Source organism: Carassius carassius, chromosome 41 (genome assembly GCF_963082965.1).
Source record: "Carassius carassius chromosome 41, fCarCar2.1, whole genome shotgun sequence".
NCBI lineage: Eukaryota > Metazoa > Chordata > Actinopteri > Cypriniformes > Cyprinidae > Carassius > Carassius carassius.
The window spans coordinates 19,543,236-19,563,910 of record NC_081795.1 but is presented as its reverse complement, the minus strand read 5'-3'; the positions used below and the strand labels follow the sequence as shown (position 1 = coordinate 19,563,910).

The window sequence follows — 20,675 nt, the reverse complement described above, 5'->3', positions numbered from 1 at the left end:
CACTGACTCCAGCAGCAGTCCACTCTTTGTGAATCTCCCCCACATTTTTGAATGGGTTTTGTTTTACAATACTCTCCAGGGTGCAGTTATCCCTTTTCTACCACATCTTTTCCTTCCCTTCGCCTCACTATGAATGTGCTTGGAAACAGAGCTCTGTGAACAGCCAGCCTCTTTTGCAATGACCTTTTGTGTCTTTCCCTCCTTGTGCAAGGTGTCAATGGTCGTCTTTTGGATAACTGTCAAGTCAGCAGTCTTCAGCATGTTGTGTAGCCTACAGAACTAGACAGAGAGACCAGTTAAAGGCCTTTGCAGGTGTTTTGAGTTAATTAGCTGATTAGAGTGTGGCACCAGGTGTCTTCAATATTGAACCTTTTCACAATATTCTAATTTTCTGAGATACTGATTTTTTTTTCTTAAATAAAAAATAAATATTTGAAATATATTAGTCTGTTTGTAATTAATGAATATAATATACAAGTTTCACTTTTTAGGGTAGGGTAGGGTATCACCAAAGTGTGGGTTGCTTCACAAACTGAGTCCAGGCTGAGGTCAAGCTACAAGTTTATTCTATTTGTTTTAATCCTCAACTCTGAAAGCCAGAATCTACAACAGAGGAAAAATCTTGGTTTGTAGTCCCCATGCTGAAGCCATCTAGATGGTACATACCTTCCCTTTATGACACAGCCTCTCACGATGCTACAATACTTAAGGGCTGTGAGTCTGCATTATTTGTCAGAATACTTGGCACTGTAGGCTACTCTCCAAGGAAACAGTCCTCGTCCTTGTCCTCGTCCTCCATAAAATACGCTTAATATTTGTTTTGAACTGCCCTTGGATTGAGTTATAAAAACAAATTAACCACTGATTTCTAGTTGTGTTCCCTTTTGGAAGGCCAGACAAAGTAGTTTTGCTTTCACAGCAAAACACAGCGTCTCCACGACATGACGAAGGTGGCAGCAACAATACTACAGCGAGAATAAAAGTTATGCCTTCTTTCTTTGTCTGAACATTTGGCCATTGTTACGCAAATCTTCACACACAGTGAGGTAGACATGTGGGGCGTGTTTAAATTAGGTGTTTTAGGAGGGCGTTGATGAGTCTTAAAGGGGTCATAAGAGGCAATTTAATTTTTTTATTTTCTTTAGTGTTTTTTGTTACTATTTGTGAATGTATAAGATCTGCAGAGTTACAAAGCTCAAAGTCTTCCACAAAAGGATTTATTCTATCTAAAAGAGACGGCTGATCCAGACCAGTCTAAAAATGGCTAATTCAAATACACCCCCACATTTACTTCACAATGTGGAAATATTTGTGTAATGCTGCCCAAATGTTCATGCAAAGAAAGAAGGCATGGTTTTAGGAACCGCATGTTGATGCAGCCATGTCAGGGAGACGCTGTGTGTTTCTGTGCGAAAGCAAAAGCACTTTATTTGGCCTTTTCGAAAGTAGATGCAATGTGGAATCATTGGTTAAAATGTATTTACAACATAACAGCACAACCCAGATGTTCGAATTTGTGCAACGCATTTCATGGATGACAGTTTTGTGAACCTAGGAGAGTGGCCTATAAGGCTGGATGTGCAAAAAAAAAAAAAAAGGGTAAATTCCGACTTTGCTATGACAATCTGACACAACTTGTGGGATCTTATCTGTTCACAAGAAGCTCGTAACACTCCAAAGACTTGAATTCACATCATATGAACCCTTTTAACTGTCAGCTTGAGATTTTAATCCTTGGCAGAAGGAAGTAGTTTGCACAAAAGAGGATTTTAAAAGACTATTGTTTTCTCTTTTTTTATTTACACACTTGTGCCATTGAACTGTTGTATGACAATCTGACTTTGCTGCAGCCTGGAATTGAACTACTGGGTTCGTCTGGTCAGAGGAGAACTGGCCCCCCAACTGAGCCTGGTTTCTCCCAAGGTTTTTTTCTCCATTCTGTCACCGATGGAGTTTCGGTTCCTTGCCGCTGTCGCCTCTGGCTTGCTTAGTTGGGGACCCTTCATCTACAGCGATATCGTTGACTTGATTGCAAATAAATGCACAGACACTATTTAATTGAACAGAGATGACATAACTGAATTCAATAATGAACTGCCTTTAACTATCATTTTTTCATTATTGACACTGTTTTCCTAAAGCAGTGGTTCCCAAACTGGGGGGCGCGCCCGGAGGTATTGCAGGGGGGCGCGGCACGGCTACGGCTTCCCGGGTTAGTTACAATGCTAGCATAACAGCATGGACAAGTTTGTGACAGCGCTCCCAGCTAAACGCAAACCAGATGATGAATCTTCACCAAATGTAGCAACTTCAAAAGCAAAGACAAGAAAATATGACGAGGCATATCTCGCACTCGGCTTCACCAGCACAACAGTGGGTAAGGAGGAAAGACCACAGTGTGTTGTGTGTCTAAAAATACTAGCTTGCGACAGTCTGAAGCCGAACAAATTAAAACGCCACTTGGAGACAACACATCCGGAGCAGAAAGACAAGCCGGTGGAGTTCTTCAGAAAAAACTCACACAGTGTCGTGCACAGCAGAGTCGCTTTACTAAAGCAGCATCCCTGCCTGCAAATGCTCAACTCGCATCCTACAAAGTTGCCTACAGAGTTGCTCAGTGTAAAAAGCCACACACTATAGCCGAGGAATTAATACTTCCCTCTGCGATCGACATGGTCTCAACTATGATCGACGAAGCCACTGCCAGCAAGCTAAAGGCAATTCCTCTCTCAAACAATACTATCTCAAGGCGTATTTATGATATGTCAATCAGAATCAGAATCAGAATCAGAAAGAGCTTTATTGCCAAGTATGCTTGCGCATACAAGGAATTTGTTTTAGTGACATAAGCTTCCAGTAAACAGACACACAACAACACACAGAAAAAAAAAAAAAAAAAAAAACAATTTACGGGAGAATTACAAATTGGCAAATAAATAAGTGTATAAACAATTGTGCTATAAATGATAATGGAATAGGATTGAGTGAGATGCAGGAATGTTCTAGGATGGAGGGGTAACAAATAAATATAAGGATATTGCACATTTTTGCATAAGCTTGCATAAGCTTATAAGACATAGAAGAGCAGCTAAATGACAAGATACGGGACCGACGCTTTGCTCTGCAGATGGATGAGGCGACTGACAGTAATAAAGACTGCTTATTGATAACATACGTCAGATTCATTGATGCCGATGATTTGAGGGAGGATTTGCTTTTCTGCAAACAAGTGACAAGCAGAGCCACTGCAGACGAACTGTTTAAAATAATTGACACTTACTTGAGAGAGGCCGATCTGAAATGGGAGGACTGTGTGGGGATCTGCAAAGATGGGGCTCAGGCCATGGCTGGGAGAAGAGGGGGGCTGCAAGCGCTCATCAAGCGCATCTCCCCTAACGTGCAGTGGACACACTGTATGATACACCGAGAGGCGCTGGCGTCTAAACAGCTGAGTCCTGACCTGCACGATGTTATGACGGATGTCATCACTACAGTGAACTACATTAAAACACGACCTGTCAAAGCACGTATTTTCTCTGCACTGTGTGAGGAAATGGGCTCCGACCACACAGCTTTTCTGTTTCACAGCGAGTCCCGATGGCTGTCACGTGGGAAGGTTTTATCCAGGGTCTTTGAACTGCGGGATGAGAACCGCATCTTTTTTGAGGAGGAGGAAAATGAACTTGCCCACAAGTTTAACAACAACTTCCTCATGAAACTTGCGTACCTCAGTGACATGTTTCAAAAACTCAATGAGCTAAATCTGCAGATGCAGGGCAGCAACACACACCTTCCACATCTGGCAGATAAAATCACATCATTCACAAGAAAGCTTGAGATGTGGGAGCAGTGAGTTACAGAGGGAAATATAGACTCGTTTGAGAACCTGAAGTCATTCATTGAGGTCAACAAGCTGCAGAACACAGTGATCCCATGCATGAAAGCTCACATCTCTGCCCTCCAAAAGCATTTCCAGAGGTACTTCCCAGTGCAGGATCCTACACAATATGACTGGATCCGAGACCCCTTCAGTGCAACACCACCTGCCGAATTCAGCACTACAGAGAATTAACAGTTCATTGATGTCACCTCTGATTCAACAATGAGGCTTGAGTTTAAGTCTAAGACACTAGCTGCATTTTGGATTGGAGTGGAGAAAGATTTCCCACTGCTAGGTAAAAGAGCTCTGGCCACACTCCTTACATTTGCCACGTCTTACCTATGTGAGATAGGTTTTTCTGCTGTGGCCTCCATCAAGAATAAATACAGATCAAAGCTGGACATTGAAAATGAACTAAGAGTAGCAGTCTCACAGCTGCAACCCCGATTTGAGGAGATCTGCAGCATGAAGCAAGCCCACAACAGTCACTGAAAAGATGTGGACATTAAGGTGCAGTTTTTGCAGAGTTAAATGTTCAGGATTTTGTTATTTTCTTCAGAGAGCTGGTAAAGTGTAAAAGGCCTCTTTCATGCAGGAATGGAGTTTATAAGAAGATGTGTTGAAAGCCATGAACACCATTACATGGAAAAATTTTATGATACATGATGCAGTGTCACTTTTAATAATTGTGAAGGTGATTTGTCTTTTTTTTTTTTTAGTTTTGTTCAGGAAGAAGTTGCAATTTTGTATGACTTACAATGTTAAGTAAGGTCCAGGGGAGTTTAGAAACAAAGGATTTGTATGTTTGTGTCAGTGTGGGGGGGCTCGAAAATATTCTTATCTTCAGAAAGGGGGGCCCTGCAGAAAAAGTTTGGGAACCACTAATGAATGTTGTTCAGTTGCTTTGACGCAATGTATTTTGTTTAAAGGGCTATATAAATAAAGGTGACTTTGACTTTGACTTTGTATAAACATAATATCACAATTGTACCTGTGCAATATAGCTCTATATCGTCACACTGTAATTACCTATGGCCAAATCACAACCATGCTGATATACAGCCATATCGTTCTCCTACTTGTGTGATATTGCTCACATATATATATATATATATATACAGTTGTGTTCAATATTATTCAACCCCCTTGACTTGCAAGACAATTTGCTGTGGAGGATAACATTTTATGAAATCAATTAAACAAAGGCATCAGTAAAGTATTAGAGAAAGTTTGTTAATACACTTTTGAGTGATTCTGAGAATGGAACATTGATGAATCATGATAAAATTAAAATTGACTCTAAACATTCATGTTCAAAATTATTCAACCCCCTTTGTGCAGAAATCTTTTATTCTTTAAAATCACCAATAAATGCTGTCTGTAAGTGTTTAGAAGCTTCTGTCACCTCTCTACTACAGTTTTGGCCCATTCCACACCTGTAAAAGCTTTCAGATCACTGATAATCTTTGGTTTTCACATTGCCACTGCTTTCTTCAAATTCAACCAGATATTTGAAATGAGAATTAAGCCTGGAGACTGAACAGGTCAATCAAGTACATTCTATGACTGATCCCTCGACCAAGCAGTAGTAGATTTGGATGTGTACTTTGGTATGACTGGCCTGCAGGAAAGCCAATTGATCATCAGCTTCAGTCTTTGCACCAAAGGCAACCCAATTCTTGTCAAAATGGCCTGATACCTCAAAGAATCCATGATGTCCCTCATACAGTCATGATTTCCACTTCCTTCTACAGTAAAGAAACCCCATAACAGGACTGATCCACCTCCAAGTTTGATGATGGAGATGGTGTTCTTCTGCTTATGAGCTTTGCCTTTTTTTGCAGCAGACATACCGCTGATCCATGGGTCCAAAAAGTTCCAGTTTGGTCACATCACTCCATAAAACATTCCTCCAGAGCTCCACAGGTCCACACAAATGAATTTTATCAAGTTCAAGTTGGCTTTTTGTTCTTCTTGATCAAGAGTGGTATTTATCAAGATACCATAGCCATACTTGGCTAGTGTTCTTCTTACACACTGCATTGAAATGGTTTTCCTCCTTTCATCGGGTCATCTTGCAAGTCTTTGGCTGTAAATTGCAGGTTTTTTCTCAGTTGCTCTGATTAAACATTTTATGATATTGTTCTTTTTCTTCCACACCCTCAAAGATTTTCTGGTAAAACACACTTTAAGCTAAGGAATAAGGCTGAGAGCTGTGTCTCTAGGAACTTTCAATGTCTTGGAAATCATCATATAGCCTTAGCCTTTCTAAAGTAATACAATATTTCTTCTCTTTTGCTTTTGTGAGATCTCTGTTGACATTTTGCTACTCAAGTTCAATACATGCATGGGCCAAACTGTATGTGTAACAGCTCAAGCTAATTCTGTTTTTAATAGAGTTTCTAAAGGCTTAATTGTGTTTTGAGACTGTTTTATTCCCCACCATGCAAATAAGTGATTTAAAAACAGCAATGTTGAATAGGGGTTTAATAACTATGACAAAGCAGTATTATTAAAAAATCTTATAACTCAAATATATTACATTATATATTGACAATATCACTTTTAATATGCCAGTGAACTGTTATAGATAAAGTTTTATTATATCCTGGATCTTTAGAAAAGCTTGTATTTGTAAAGTACTGCAGTCTCTAGGGGATTGAATAATTTTGAACACAACTGTATATATATATATATATATATATATATATATATATATATATATATATATATATATATATATATATATATAGCAACAAATCTTTTTGTTTTTGGATGGAAATGATGCCACAAATGAGAGGCAATTATAATTCTAACACTTTTCACTCAGTAAATACTTAAATGGTTTATCAGTACAGATTATCAACTCTTAAAAACAAAATATTTTTTTAATCATTTCCTTAATTGAATAATTCTATATTTTTTCTTTTCTTTTTTTTAATGATCAAGGAAGCTTCATCTAGCAATTAGGAAAACAATTTAAATCGTTTGAGTTTTAGTGAAAATCAACCCCTAAAATGTCTGCAGCTGAAAATCTCCCATGTATGTGTTTTTAAATGTTCTAATATATAATATTCCTTGTGGGCAGAGACTTATATACACCCATATGCATTTGAACTTGTCTTCTACTAAATCAGCAAAATACATGAACCAGGTCTTGCCCGATATTGTGACACATTTCCTTCCCCTTATATCGGCTTCTGCATGCAGCCTTTCACAGGAAATGTCCAGCTTTACCCAGTGCTTGTTCTGAATGGAGACAGGCTTTGCAGTTTAATGTTGCAAAGGTTATATATGACATCTGGATGGGTGCAAATACATGTGATTCTGAGTCTGTGTGTATGGAAAAAAGCCACAATGGATTGGTTGTGTAAACTATTTGCTTTGGATAAAGTATCTAGTGTTTATTTCCAGGCAACAAACAGAGCATCTCATGAGACAAAGAGAATACCATTAGTGTCATCTATCATCTTTCAATATACTGCAGAGACTGTAAACTGAAGTGTACAAAATAGCTGGGAGGTCACGACAAATATGCAAAATTTAAGTGAGAGAGAGCACTTAAAGTGGACTTTCAATGTAATGCATTAGGGACAGATTTACAAAACAGGGCAAATTAGCATGAGACTGTAATCCCATAGAAGCTCTAACGGGAGTGGAAAATTCTGTACTAATGCAATCTACTAAATAAGCAACCATGAAGTCATGTCAAGTAGGGCTGGATGATTAATCGAAAAGTAATCGTAACCGAAATTCAGAACCTCTAACTGACGTAATTTTCCCATGTCGGTTATTTCGTTTTTTTAATCCTGTTAATACTTCCCCCTTAAAAGCACACTACCCAGCAAACATTGGTCCGATGGCGACGTCGTGTGCCCGGCCAAAAATAGTCGCGGTAGGACGGCATAAATCGGTAGAAATATGTAACACAGAACATTTCCTAAAAATGCATTCAGATATGTTTGTACATGTCTATAGTTCTATGGGGTTGCATGTATAATTGTTACTTTGACTTTTAGCTGCGTGTAGTTAAATATTTACCCGTGTTGTGAATCGGTTGTGGGAGGACGTCACTATTTGACGTCTTTTACACGTGCATTACACGTCCATCGTGACTCTCTATGAAATCCTTGTGGAATATGCAAAAGCTGTGCTTACACCTTGATTAATACTGCAATAATTAAAGTGCACCAAGTAGTAAGAGGTTTTAAAGAGGTTGTGAATAGACGTCCACTGACGTCTTTTACACGTCTTGTCACGGTTGTGAAAAGACTCCAAGCAAGACTAGCAGGAAAAAAAAAATTGTATACAAAGTAAATACATTTAGCCTACTTTATCTTGTTTAAATAAATTATAATGACAAACTGCCCAGTGTGGTTAAGTGATTGCCATGCTACAATTTAGTCATCATTTAAACCTGTTTTATGTATTCGTTGTTATTATTTTTATGGAAACTATGCATATACATGTAAAACAGATATATATCTGGTCACCATTTCGGTCTGAGTTGTATGTAATTGCCAAAACGGTGCTGCCAAGATGTAGACACAAAACATTGTAATATATTTCGTGATATTACAAAGTCCCGCAATAGGATAGATTATCTTGCGAGATCTCGTAATCTTCCGGTTCCGGAACATTCAGCAGGCAACCACGAGGAGAGGACTCGAAGAGGACTCAAGGAGGGAGATGTATCGATATATATTATATAAAATCTACTGTTGGGTAAGTTTGTATTATTTGATTAACGTGCTTGAGTTTTACATGTTTGGCACGAAGGAACCAAGAGAAATGATGCCCACGTTGTCAACTGAAATTCACTGAGTATGGCTAAAATTCGCTAACGTTAGTAGGCTAAAAGTTACTTATTGATGTAATTTTTATTGGTACACTTTAATTAATTATTCAGGGGACATCACAGCCCTCCTGTCTTATCAGAAATGTCCTGTTCACTTTCTCACAGTTACACACCCAATTAAGGGTGTTTCTCAACGGCAACACATTAAAACACAACATCTTTTACACAATAAAAATAAAATCTAATGCATGTTGATTACCTTTTTCTAATGTTTCATTCATGATTCATTCATCTTGTTCCAAGGTTTTTTTTTTATTTGTTTTTTTTAGCTGTAGACCATAAAGATATTTTGAAAATAAGTGCATGTCATTTAAATACAATTTTTTATTTTATTTATTTTAAAAAGAAATATATTCTCTTCCCTCAGATGCTGTGAAGAGGTAGAGTCTCTGAGACTGATGCAGCGATGGCAGAACACCTGAAGCTCGCTCCAGGAAGAGCTGAGGGTGGAGGTTACAAGAAATGAGCCAAACAACTGTAATGTGTTTAAGGGATAGTTCACCCAAAAATGAAATTTCTCACCCTCATGTTACGATCATAATCATTTTTCATACAATGGCAGTTAATGGATTGTGAGATCTGCTTGGTTACAAATATTCTTCCAAATATCTTTGTGTTTATAAGCCAACTGTGTAAGTCAATGACAAGATTAATAAAGTCATGATAAAAAGAAACCATCTTTTAACATTTTAGTCGAAAACACGTGAACGCATTCTCAGAAATGTAATATTTGAATTCATGTCGGTTCTATATAGTTTAATATCATTTATGCTACTTTGATTTTATAAATAGCAATGATTTCAAACATATTTTATGATGAGGGTCTATGTTTTATGATTTTGTCACATGACAACAATGGCTCCTGCAAGGTGGTTATGCCACGTTCAAATATAATATTCTTAATATTATTTATATGATTAAAGTATTTAAAAATAAATGCAATTAATAAAAACATTAGTAAACAAAAACTGTGAAAATAGAAATTTTTGACAATAATAATGGACTTCAAGATTGAGTATTTCAGCACTTTTTATTCAGTGAAAATGGTAGGCCTGTAAACTTATTTCAGAAATTCTAAATGGGTACAAAGATTACACTGAAAAACTATTTTTAAATAGATTTTTATCATCTTGAAGATTCTTCATTCTTGATATTGTCCCAGTAAAGCAAACGTGAAAACAATATCGTCAGAACATAGACATAGAAAGGTATACAGGTTTGAAACATGAGGGTGAGTAAATAACAGAATTTTCATTTTTGGGTAAACTATCCCTTTATATAATAATTCAGTATTTTGTAATTGGTATTTTAGTTTGGTTAACAGATGCTAAACTGTTCAAAAACAATAAAATGTGCTAAATCAGAACATGCTTTTTTTTTGCATATATCCACAAATAATGTGTTATTGTTTGTGATGTGATTAAAGGGTTAGTTCACCCAGATAGCAAATTTATGTAATTAATAACTTACCCTCATGTTGTTTCAAACCCGTAAAACCTCCGTTTATCTTTGAAACACAGTTTAAGATATTTTAGATTTAGTCCGAGAGCTCTCAGTCCCTCCATTGAAGCTGTGTGTGCGGTATACTGTCCATGTCCAGAAAGGTAAGAAAAACATCATCAAAGTAGTCCATGTGACATCAGAGGGTCAGTTAAAATTTTTGAAGCATTGAAAATACATTTTGTTCCAAAAATAGCTACATTTTGTTCCAAAAATTTCTTCAACTGGTTTATTGAATCGAACTGTCCGAAAGAACTACTGGTGATCCGAAAACCGATGCAACTGGTTCTTCACTCGTGAACGAGTCAGTCTTTTGTTCGTTATCTGGCTCGGCTCGGTGTTCATCTTCAGTTCTCTCTTCACAGCAGTTCAGTCAGTGTACTGTTTGAGTACATGCATTACTCCGGGATATTGGTTTGTTTGAACTCAGAGGGAGTGTCAGCCACATTAAAAAAAAGTTAACAGCTTAAGTCATTTGTGGATTAATGCGTATTAGAGATGCGAACCGTTTAAAACGATTCAGTTCGATTTGTGAACTGAATGATTCGTTCGCGAACCGGATATCCAGACTGCTTGGTTTTGAACTCTCTCTCACAACAGACACGGAAGAGAAGACAATGCTGAATAAAGTCGTCGTTTTTGCTATTTTTGGACCAAAATGTATTTTCGATGATTAAAAAAATTCTAACCGACCCTCTGATGTCACATGGACTACTTTGATGATGTATTTCTTACCTTTCTGGACATGGACAGTAGACCGTACACACAGCTTCAATGGAGGGACTGAGAGCTCTCGGACTAAATCTAAAATATCTTAAACTGTGTTTCAAAGATAAACGGAGGTTTTACGGGTTTGAAACAACATCAGGGTAAGTTATTAATTACATAAATTTGCTATCTGGGTGAACTAACCCTTTAAGATGTTTTATGGACGTTCAGGTCTGACTGGACCGATCTAGAACTTTTGTCAAGATGTGTTAAACCTCAAGACATAATTGATTGTCTTTCACAATGTTACACATTGGGTGTGTTATTATTTTATATGCAGGCTTATATATACATACACTTAAACTATGCAGCAACGCATTTAAACATGTAAACGACGACGTCCAGAAATCGACGCATTTAGACGTCCAGAAGACGACGCATTTAGACGTCCAGGTGACGTGCAGAAAAGACGTCCAGTTCACGTCGAGAAGACGTCAAAGACGTTGGTTCAACTTTCATTTTGGAACTATTTTTCAACCATGTGTAGCCAAATGACTCTGCTTCATCCAGTCAGTGGCATAAAAGCAAAACACGGAGATGAACGCTGGTTCAACACATAGTGATGGCGCACGAGCGGTGAGCCTTGCGTCTTCACTAAACTTTGTCAGTTGTATTTGTTTTATGGTTTGGACATTCAAGCGATTAGATGATTGGATGTGTATTATTATATCGAGCTACCATGTTCGCGCAGCTGCATTGTGGCACGAACACTCATATCAGTGTTGCCAGACGTACGATAATTTTCGTATTTGTACGATAATTTTTACCTCTGTACGATGTACGATCAATAATGAAATAAATCCCAAAATGTACGATAATTTCAGAATTTTATGAAAATTTAAATGATGGTAGTTGCAGTCATAGGGCTTCTTTACTCATACAAGAAATCGGCTCATTACAGACACTCTAAATGTGTTCATGTGCACCTGAGGGTGTGTTAAGAATGCAGGAGAGTGCCCTGCTTTAAAGCCAACGAGCACTAGTTGCGGTCCATGACAGCAAGAACCCCTTCAACATCTGGCAACATGCAGGATTCCGATGACAGCGGCTCAGATGTGGAGTTAACTGCACCACGCAGCAACAGCTAAATTCCTTCTTCACTGGAAATGTTGTTGGTTTAGAATAGATAAATAACTCTTTTGACTCGTGTACGATAATTTTCTTCCAAATACGATAATTTTGAACTTCTGGTACGATACTTGGACATTTCCAATCTGGCAACACCGACTCATATAAACAGTAGCTGTGAAGATCGCGCACACAGAGGAACGCAGAAACTAGTTGTCAGCGCTGTCCTGTGATTTATCACTAAAGTAGCTTAGAATCTCAAAACTTATTTTAGCATATTTTTCTACTTTTGAAGGAACTAGGCTATTTACAACAATATAGAGACGGTATGACTAATTTACACATGCAATCACTCGTACTGGTGCTGTGCAACCCTCTACATTGTGAGTAAATCACTGGCTTTTGTAAGCCATTGGCTAATAAATTCTTAGATTTTACTCGCCAGTGTGTGTCTTCAAGGCTATTATAAGATTAGCACATTTTTACTCGCTGAACACCGACTAAGCGCTTCAGAGTTGTCTCTCCATCAAGCGATCTGTACTTTTCAGTTCATCTCAATGGACGCACAGCGCACCTGTATTTGACGCTCTGTAAACTCTGTGTGAAGGCGCTCGACTCGCCGTTGCTTTGCTGAAAGCGCTGTTTCTCACACATGCAAAGAGAGAGAGAGCGAGGGTCTTACCACGCTGAATCGACGCGCTACATCTAAACTATATTCTTTGTTATCTTCTTCTGTCAAAATAATGGAGGTCATTTAGAATTATTCAACTTTTTCGAACAAGCAGAAGATATGCCGGTTTCTCCGGTAGTAGGCGGAGCTAACGAGCAAATGGCAATTTCATTGGCTGACACTCAACTATTACATCCCTGTTTTGATTTCAGCAAATCAGTTCGACCGAACCCAGAAAACGTGATTAATATTCATGAACCCAGCAGCTCATCAATCCATAGTACATTGTATATTGTTAGTATGGTAGTAGAATTAGTAGTAGTATTATATTTTAATAATAATTAATATGATCTATTACTTTTTTTTACAGAAACCCTCAATGACCACCAGTCTTAAGTTCAGTTAACATGACAAATATGCATTCATTTATGGTTACCAAGTTTTAGTTCTAATCACTAAAGTTCTATCATTAAATAGTGCTTAATACCAAAATATAATTATTGACTGACTGAATAAGAAGCTAAGATTTAAGAAGCTGTGCCATTTTACAAAGATAAGCTGATTAGAATATATATATATATATATATATATATATATATATATATATATATATATATATATATATATATACATTGAGCAATAATCTTTAAGAAATGTTATGAACATAGATAAAATAACTGCTGATAGTGAGCTATGATGTCAGATCGCTCTTTCAATAGGGAAAAATATCTCACCATATTTACAGTACAAACCTTGCCACTGAACTATGAGGGCAAAAAAACAAAACAGAAACAAAATAACCGTTCTTTAATCGTAATCGAGGTAAAATGTTCAATTAATCGAGTTTTTGATTTTAGGCCATAATCGTCCAGCCCTAATGTCAAGTATAAATTGGGTTATGTTGCATATGCATATTCATTAAGGTCAGATGAAAATATAACTCTTTTCATTTCTAAATTTTAATTATGTGTCTTTAGTAAATCCTGACAGTAGTTTTTAAATGCCAAAAGGCTTTGCAATGACACAATCTGTAAGTAAATCTGGCCCATAGTGTGATTAATTATGAAGTAAACACACAGTTTTAATGTATTTTATCTATTTTAAACTGGTTTAGAGAGAAAACGGGGTTAGTCTAATCCAGTCTTCCAGGGTTGTCAAGTTTGTTAAAGCCAACACCAGCAATTCATAAATAACACATCAACTGGTATTGGGGAATACAATCCAAAAATAATAGCCTTTGTTACGTAATACTGTACATGTCCCAGCTCCCCCGCAGCACGCACACGCCCCGTGATTGCTACAGGCAACTCTACAACCAAACCTCAATGAATGGGTAAAAGAATGTAAATATGTGCTGTGTCACTGCAGCTGGTTGATTTGTAAAATGCAAACTTCTTGTTTAGTAAATTTTGTAAAATAAATGATTAGTACAGCTAATGTGTTATACATGTGTTAGCATGAGGTATTTTAAAGGCAAACGTTTGTTTCTTATGGAGATCTTGAACTCTTAGAGCTTAGATTAAACAACTGTGAATAATTTGCCTCCAAACTGCAAAGATAGTCTACATGACCTTTTAAAGCAGAATCATTTGTTTTAAAAGCAATTACAGTTCAAGCATGGCTTTTTCCAATCTACTGCAGCCATTTAAAATGACGACAAAGGGCTGGGGAAGCGGATTCACATGGACAGGGATTTACAGCAACAAAGACACCAGACAGCATAATTTCAATGAGGTACTGATTTCCAGCACCACATGTGACATGGACTGTTGCTGATGTGACTAAAGTTGACCAAAGTTCAATTTTACGCAAATGAGCAGCGACATAATACAATAACTACCAATGCAATTTGCATCTGGTTGACTTAAATGCAGTGGAAGGACAGCAACACCAACTACTGTAAAAGCCATCAGCAAAGTGACTCACTGAAAATCGTTTTTGAAGACAAAAGCTTTAAAAAATAAAACAATTGTTAACAAAAGAAAATGACATTTTCCACGGTGTGTGTTAGAATGTAGTTACATCATGAACAGAGATTGCACATGGTAACAGTTGTTCAGAAATCTTGGGTATGCTTTGGAATTTGACAGTTATGGTTAATCTTATAACTATCGCTTATTCTACCTCGCCATCTGTCCTCATAAATGAATGCCTAATGTAGTGATGGGTTCTTTCAAAACAATGCTTCGTGAAGCTTCAAAACATTTACGAGTCTTTTGTTTTAAATTTGTGGTTCGAAGTTCGTTTCAGAAACATCAAGTCACATGGATGGCATTGATCTGATAAACCAATAAAATAATGTTAATGGTTTTTAACCCAAAATTATTATCGTCCATTTTTATGATTGAATTTTAATATTTGTAGTATAATAAAATAATATATAAAGCATTTGCAATCAGTTTGTAAAAGGTATAAATATACCTGTTTGGGTTGAGTTTTTATCGCATTTATACCATTTTAACTATGGAATTACATTTGTTTCAATAATAATGAACGAAACTTTTTAAAACTGAACGTAACTTTTTCAGAAACTATCAAAAACATGCAATTACAAAAGAAGAAAAACACTATGAAAATGAAAAAAAAATGAACTGGCTCTTCAAATATGCTTCATTTTTGTTAATGTTTTTCAAAGATTCGTTTACGCTAATCGTGGATTCTAAATTCATTGCCACAGATTTTGCTTACGTTTCGCAGTTTTTCGTTTGGTGTTTTGACACAAACCTCTCTTGGGGGCGGGCTTAACAGTGATCTACTCTGATTGGATAGTGAGCTTTTGATGGACAGGTGCTTTCTGACCGGGAAGTACAGACGCCACCCAGTGGCGCGTATATTGGAAAGCTCTCGCGGTGATTAAATCTGGTCTCTACCTCAAAAAATTCTTTTTCACAGACAAAGTGAAAGACATTTATTTTAAGCTCATACACAGGTTCTACCCTGTAAAGAAGTGTATACAAAGATTTAAATCTGACATTGATCTTACATGCTCTTTTTGTTCGAGTTCTGAAGAAACTGTACACTTATTTTGGTCATGTCACTACACTCAGAAACTTTGGGATGATATTGGTGTGTTTGTCAACTGTAAGATTTTGCCAGGCTTCTCAGTACATATGAAAAACATTATATTTGGGTATTATGGCTCTGACCCCACAAACGAAAATAACAGTTTTGTTATTAATTAAAAAAAATTCACAAATGCAAATTCTCCAACTGTTAACATGTCTTCTCTGTTTTCCTAAAAGAAATGGAAAACTATTTGAATGTAATCTGGGTGTCTAATAAGAAAGATATAAGGACTGTTAGATTTGCTCTGCCTTTGATCTCCTTGTTTAATTTTGTTTAGATTTTGGCCCTCTTTTTATTCTTTGTTTTTTTGTTTTTGTTTTTTTGTGGTGGATATTATGTGATGTATGTTTATACTTTTGTATGTTTTCTCTGCATTAATAAAAATAGAAACAGAAAAAAAAACGCTCTTGCGGTGATTTGTATGCAATACGTCGTGCTTTGTGTTACTAAATATATAAATAATATCTGACCTTCGATAGTCTCAGTAAATATGAGCTTTCAGGAGACAGAGACAAGGAGCGGCGTCATCTTCCTCCTCCGCTTGTCCTTCAAGGCAGCTTGAAGTAAGCTTGTGTTACTGAATTAACCAATAACATCGATACAAGTTTTTCATGTTACAGTGTGCTACAGTTTGTTGCGGGTTATAATTGTCATTCAGTAACACAAGCTTACTTCAGGCTGCCTTGAAGGACAAGAGCTCATCTTTACAGACTGAGATGATCGAAGGTCAAATATTATTTACATATTTAGTAGTACCAATCACAATCAGGAGAGCTTTCCAATATTTGCGCCACTGAGTGGCGTATATACTTCCCGGTCAGAAAGCACCTGTCGATCAAAAGCTGACTATCCAATCAGAGTAGATCACTGTTAAGCCCGCCCCCACGAGAGGTTTGTGTAAAAACACCAAACAACAAACTGCGAAACGTAAGCGAAATCTGTGGCAATGAATTCAGAATCCACGATTAGCGAAAACGAATCTTTGAAAAACATTAACAAAGAATGAAGCATATTTGAAGAGCCTGTTAAATTTGTGCGACTGAGTTCATTTTTTTTTTCATTTTCATAGTGTTTTTCTTCTTTTGTAATGGCATATTTTTGATAGTTTCTGAAAAAAGTTACATTGAGTTTTAAAAAGTTTCATTCATTATTATTGAAACAAATGTAATTCCATTTTTAACCAGTGGGAGTTTTAAGAGCTTCAAAACAACTGAATCATTTTGTGGTCAATTGGTTCAGTTGAATCAAAGTTTCGAAAAGCTCAGTTTTCAACAACCAGAGGATGACATCAAGAACAAGAAACTTAAATTAGCATTGCTCATCATGCTCTTGTGTGGTTTCTGACATAAAAGCTTAAAGGCACAATATTGCAAACTTTTGGACTATGAGTGCTGTAAAGCCTCACAGGAAGGAAAGATTTCCTAAACTAACATTGTTGGTTTACTCACTCTAGAGAAAATAAGAGCTCATACCACTCACATATTCTGGACTGTTATATAAACGATCCGTGCCCTTGGAAAGCACTTAGCCAAGAAAATTAAGAGGACCAGAACATAACTGTTGTGAAATCAGTATCTGGAGAAGTAAAAATGGCTGGAAAACAGAGTGATATAAAGAACTAGAAAATATCCCATACTCACAGTCAGTGGCAAGGAGCAAATGATGAAGATGAAGGTCATGCAGGCCAGCAGCAGTAAGTGGTCCATTTCCTCTTCTCCCTGTCCAAACCAGGTGCTCAGCCTCTTCTTACGTCCAGCCGACAGAACCGAACCCCGACGTATCAGCTGGCTCCGGTGCATGCGGCATAGGCTGACGATGACAGAACCATTGCACAAGAACACAACAGAGATGAGCAACGCCATGAGCACAGAGTAGGACAGCGAGAAGGTCAGCGTTCTCCTCTCCTCATCCTCACCCTCTCCTTCTGCCTCCATCTTGATGAAGCACCATGTGCCCGGACAGTACTGCTTATGCCGCCCGAATCCAAAGAATGGCAGCAAGCAGAACATGAAGGTAAAGAGATAGATGAGGATGAGGACGATCTTAGCGAAGCTGCGTCGCACATGTTTAGAGTAGAAATATGGGTGACTGATGGCAAGGCACCGCTCCACCGCCATGGCACACAGTATGAGCATAGAGGCCAGGCCAAAGAACGTCATGGCGAAGGCGAAGAGTCCACACAGCCACCTGTCTCCCGTGAGACCCACCAGGGATTTTCTGTGGGCATAGCAAATGAAAACCGGTGGACTGAGTAAACATGTTCCCAGCAGATCTGTCAAAGCCAGGCCTGTCACGAGAATGCAGAAGACTGAGGACTTGGTGTGACGCTCCTTCTGGTGGGCTCCCAGGATAGCCAAAGCCATCAGGTTGCCAACCACCCCAGCGATGAACATCACAGCGCTCATCACCGGACTCCCATTCACATCGATATTAGTGATGTTCTCGCATGATTCGTTTGAAAGCATGTTCATATGGTCTTGCCCTTAAACCCTGAGCCCAGGCACAGGGATCGGGCAACGGTGACTTTGTCTATTGTGAAAGACTTGCTGTTCCCTTTCTTTGAGGATCTGTAAAAATAGAAAGCATTTCTTCAGAATCTAATATCTATCACAGACCCACCCATAGTTGCTTAATTACCACATGAAAGCACCCAATGAGCACGGTTTTCTTCTCCTGTGTAGTTCATATTAAAAAAGGAAATAGTGGCAGCTTATGTTGTCAACTGTAAGTATATGCTTTTATTTGTTGTTTAAAATGAGAAATAAAGCATTTTCACGTGTGGTCTCGGACTTTATAGACCCTAATCTACATCTAGAAGTTGTAGAGACAAATGTGTGCAATGATTTTAATTTATAAAGTTTGTCATAATTTATGTATCATTTGTCACAGCGTATTACAGATGTTGTTTTGCTGGACAACTGAATCAAACTGCAATTATTTCATAATAACTAAGCTGTCATAGCAATGAAGCATCAGTATTGCATCACAGTCAGTACGCACCTGTCCACGGAGTGTCCATCACTGCTGCGCGCGGCCATTCCTCCCGAACACAGCACTCATCGACCAGCAGAGATGGGTTATTTCAGTCACTCCAAACATAATATTTAAAGCGAAGGTTCTTCGGGGTTCCGTTTCTTCAGTATAGTTCTCTCGTTTATTTCATAAACAGATGTTAGTTTAGTTATTAGTTCGCTCAGTTCTGTTCTGGCCAGGCACCGGTTTCACTCGCAAAACAATTTTCGAGTAGAGTTCATTCCGCTTGAAAACAAACCAACAGAAACGCGCAGACTCTCTTCATGCTCCCGCTCGCTGTGAAGGTAGAATGGTAAAACTGATAGAGTTGATAGATTAACCGCGAGAGAGAAAAAAAAAGAAAGAAAACAAAACAAAATAGGAGGAGCATCTCACGGCTTCGTTCCTCCTCACTTAGTCAACGTGTAAATGAATGTTCTGCATAACACCTACAGTAAGTTGCTGACAAACCGACCAACACAAAGATGGGGTAAGAATTATGTGTATTTACTAAAGAAAAAAAATAAATATTTAAGTTTGAGTTTAGATTTGATATAATGGTGATGAGTCTTAAAAAATAAACTGAAATAATATACAATTAAAGTTAGAACAAACTTAAAAATTATAATCATCTGATTTCCAAAAATATATTATGGAAATAAAAATAAAAATCTTATAGTAGGCTATATTTTTATAATATGCATTCAGAATAATTTTCAATATATTGTTTAAAACTGAAGTAAATGTCAAACATAATTAGTTTATTGTAAATGTAAAAAGATGATTTAAATATTCAAATCTATCTATCTATCTATCTATCTATCTATCTATCTATCTATCTATCAGTCGGTCTCTCTGTCTGTCCATCTATTGTAGTTTGGTTGTTTGTTTGTTTGTTTGTTTTGGGAAGATAGATTATTTGTATTTCTGCTGTGATATCAAACTGTAAATTGCTTTTGGTTCTCAATGGATTATTTTTACGAGTGTGTAGGGAACTTGAAGGTAAATTCCTCAACTTTACCAAGATTTATGTCCAAACTGATTTAGTGGACTTGTGCTAACTGTTATGCAAAAGAAGATCTTCAGAAATAACTGTGGTTGAACTGTGGTCCAAATTATAATGCACTATAACTGTCTATAGACAGCATGCAGACTGTATTGTCACCCATTAAGGCAAATGAAAACAACTCAAAAACTGAAATTAGAAAATGTTTGGGTGAATATCTTGTGGCTTAATTGTATGTGTGTGTGTGTGGGGGGGGGGGGGGGGGGCATGTTTTTGTGATATATCAAGACACAACTCTGTATTACAAGGAGAGGGTGACTTATGAGGACATAACCCGTGTCCCCATTTTTCAAAACGCTTATAAATCATACAGAATGAGTTGTTTTGAGGAAGTAAAAATGCACAAAGTTTCCTGTGAGGGTTAGGGTTAGGTGTAGGGTTGGTGTAGGGCCATAGAATATACCGTTTGTACAGTATAAAAACCATTACACCTATGAGATGTCCCCACTTTCACAAAAACAAATGTGTGTGTGTGTGTGTGTGTGTGTGTGTGTGTGTGTGTGTGTGTGTGTGTGTGTGTGTGTGTGTGTGTGCAGAATGCATATTTTTGAGTTTCCTGGGATGTTGTTGATTGTTGCTGTCCATCAGTGTGCATTATAAATATTTGAGAAGTAGCCTGGAGCCATGAGAAATAACTATACAGCACTTTTATAAAGATAACTTAAATAATTCTTACTTAATGTCCTGTGTTATTTAATGAAACAGAAAAGCCACGCAAATGCCCTTTCATAACTATGTTTCTTTAGTACACTTAAAAAGTGCACTTTGAAGTAATGTTTTAATTAGT

General features: G+C 37.4%; 1 protein-coding gene across 1 annotated transcript in view; it reads right to left on the bottom strand.

Annotated features, from left to right (window-relative positions):
* The window catches only part of ptgir (prostaglandin I2 receptor), a 49,713-nt gene extending 30,424 nt beyond the window's left edge, over positions 1-19,289 (bottom strand). Inside the window, exons 1-2 of the mRNA XM_059533478.1 lie at positions 18,811-19,289; positions 17,451-18,377 (exon numbers count right to left, since the gene is read on the bottom strand). Of these exons, the coding sequence (XP_059389461.1) occupies positions 17,451-18,281 (831 nt within the window). The 5' untranslated portion in view covers positions 18,282-18,377; positions 18,811-19,289. The remainder of the gene's footprint in view (positions 1-17,450; positions 18,378-18,810) is intronic.
* Positions 19,290-20,675: the final 1,386 nt, after the last annotated feature.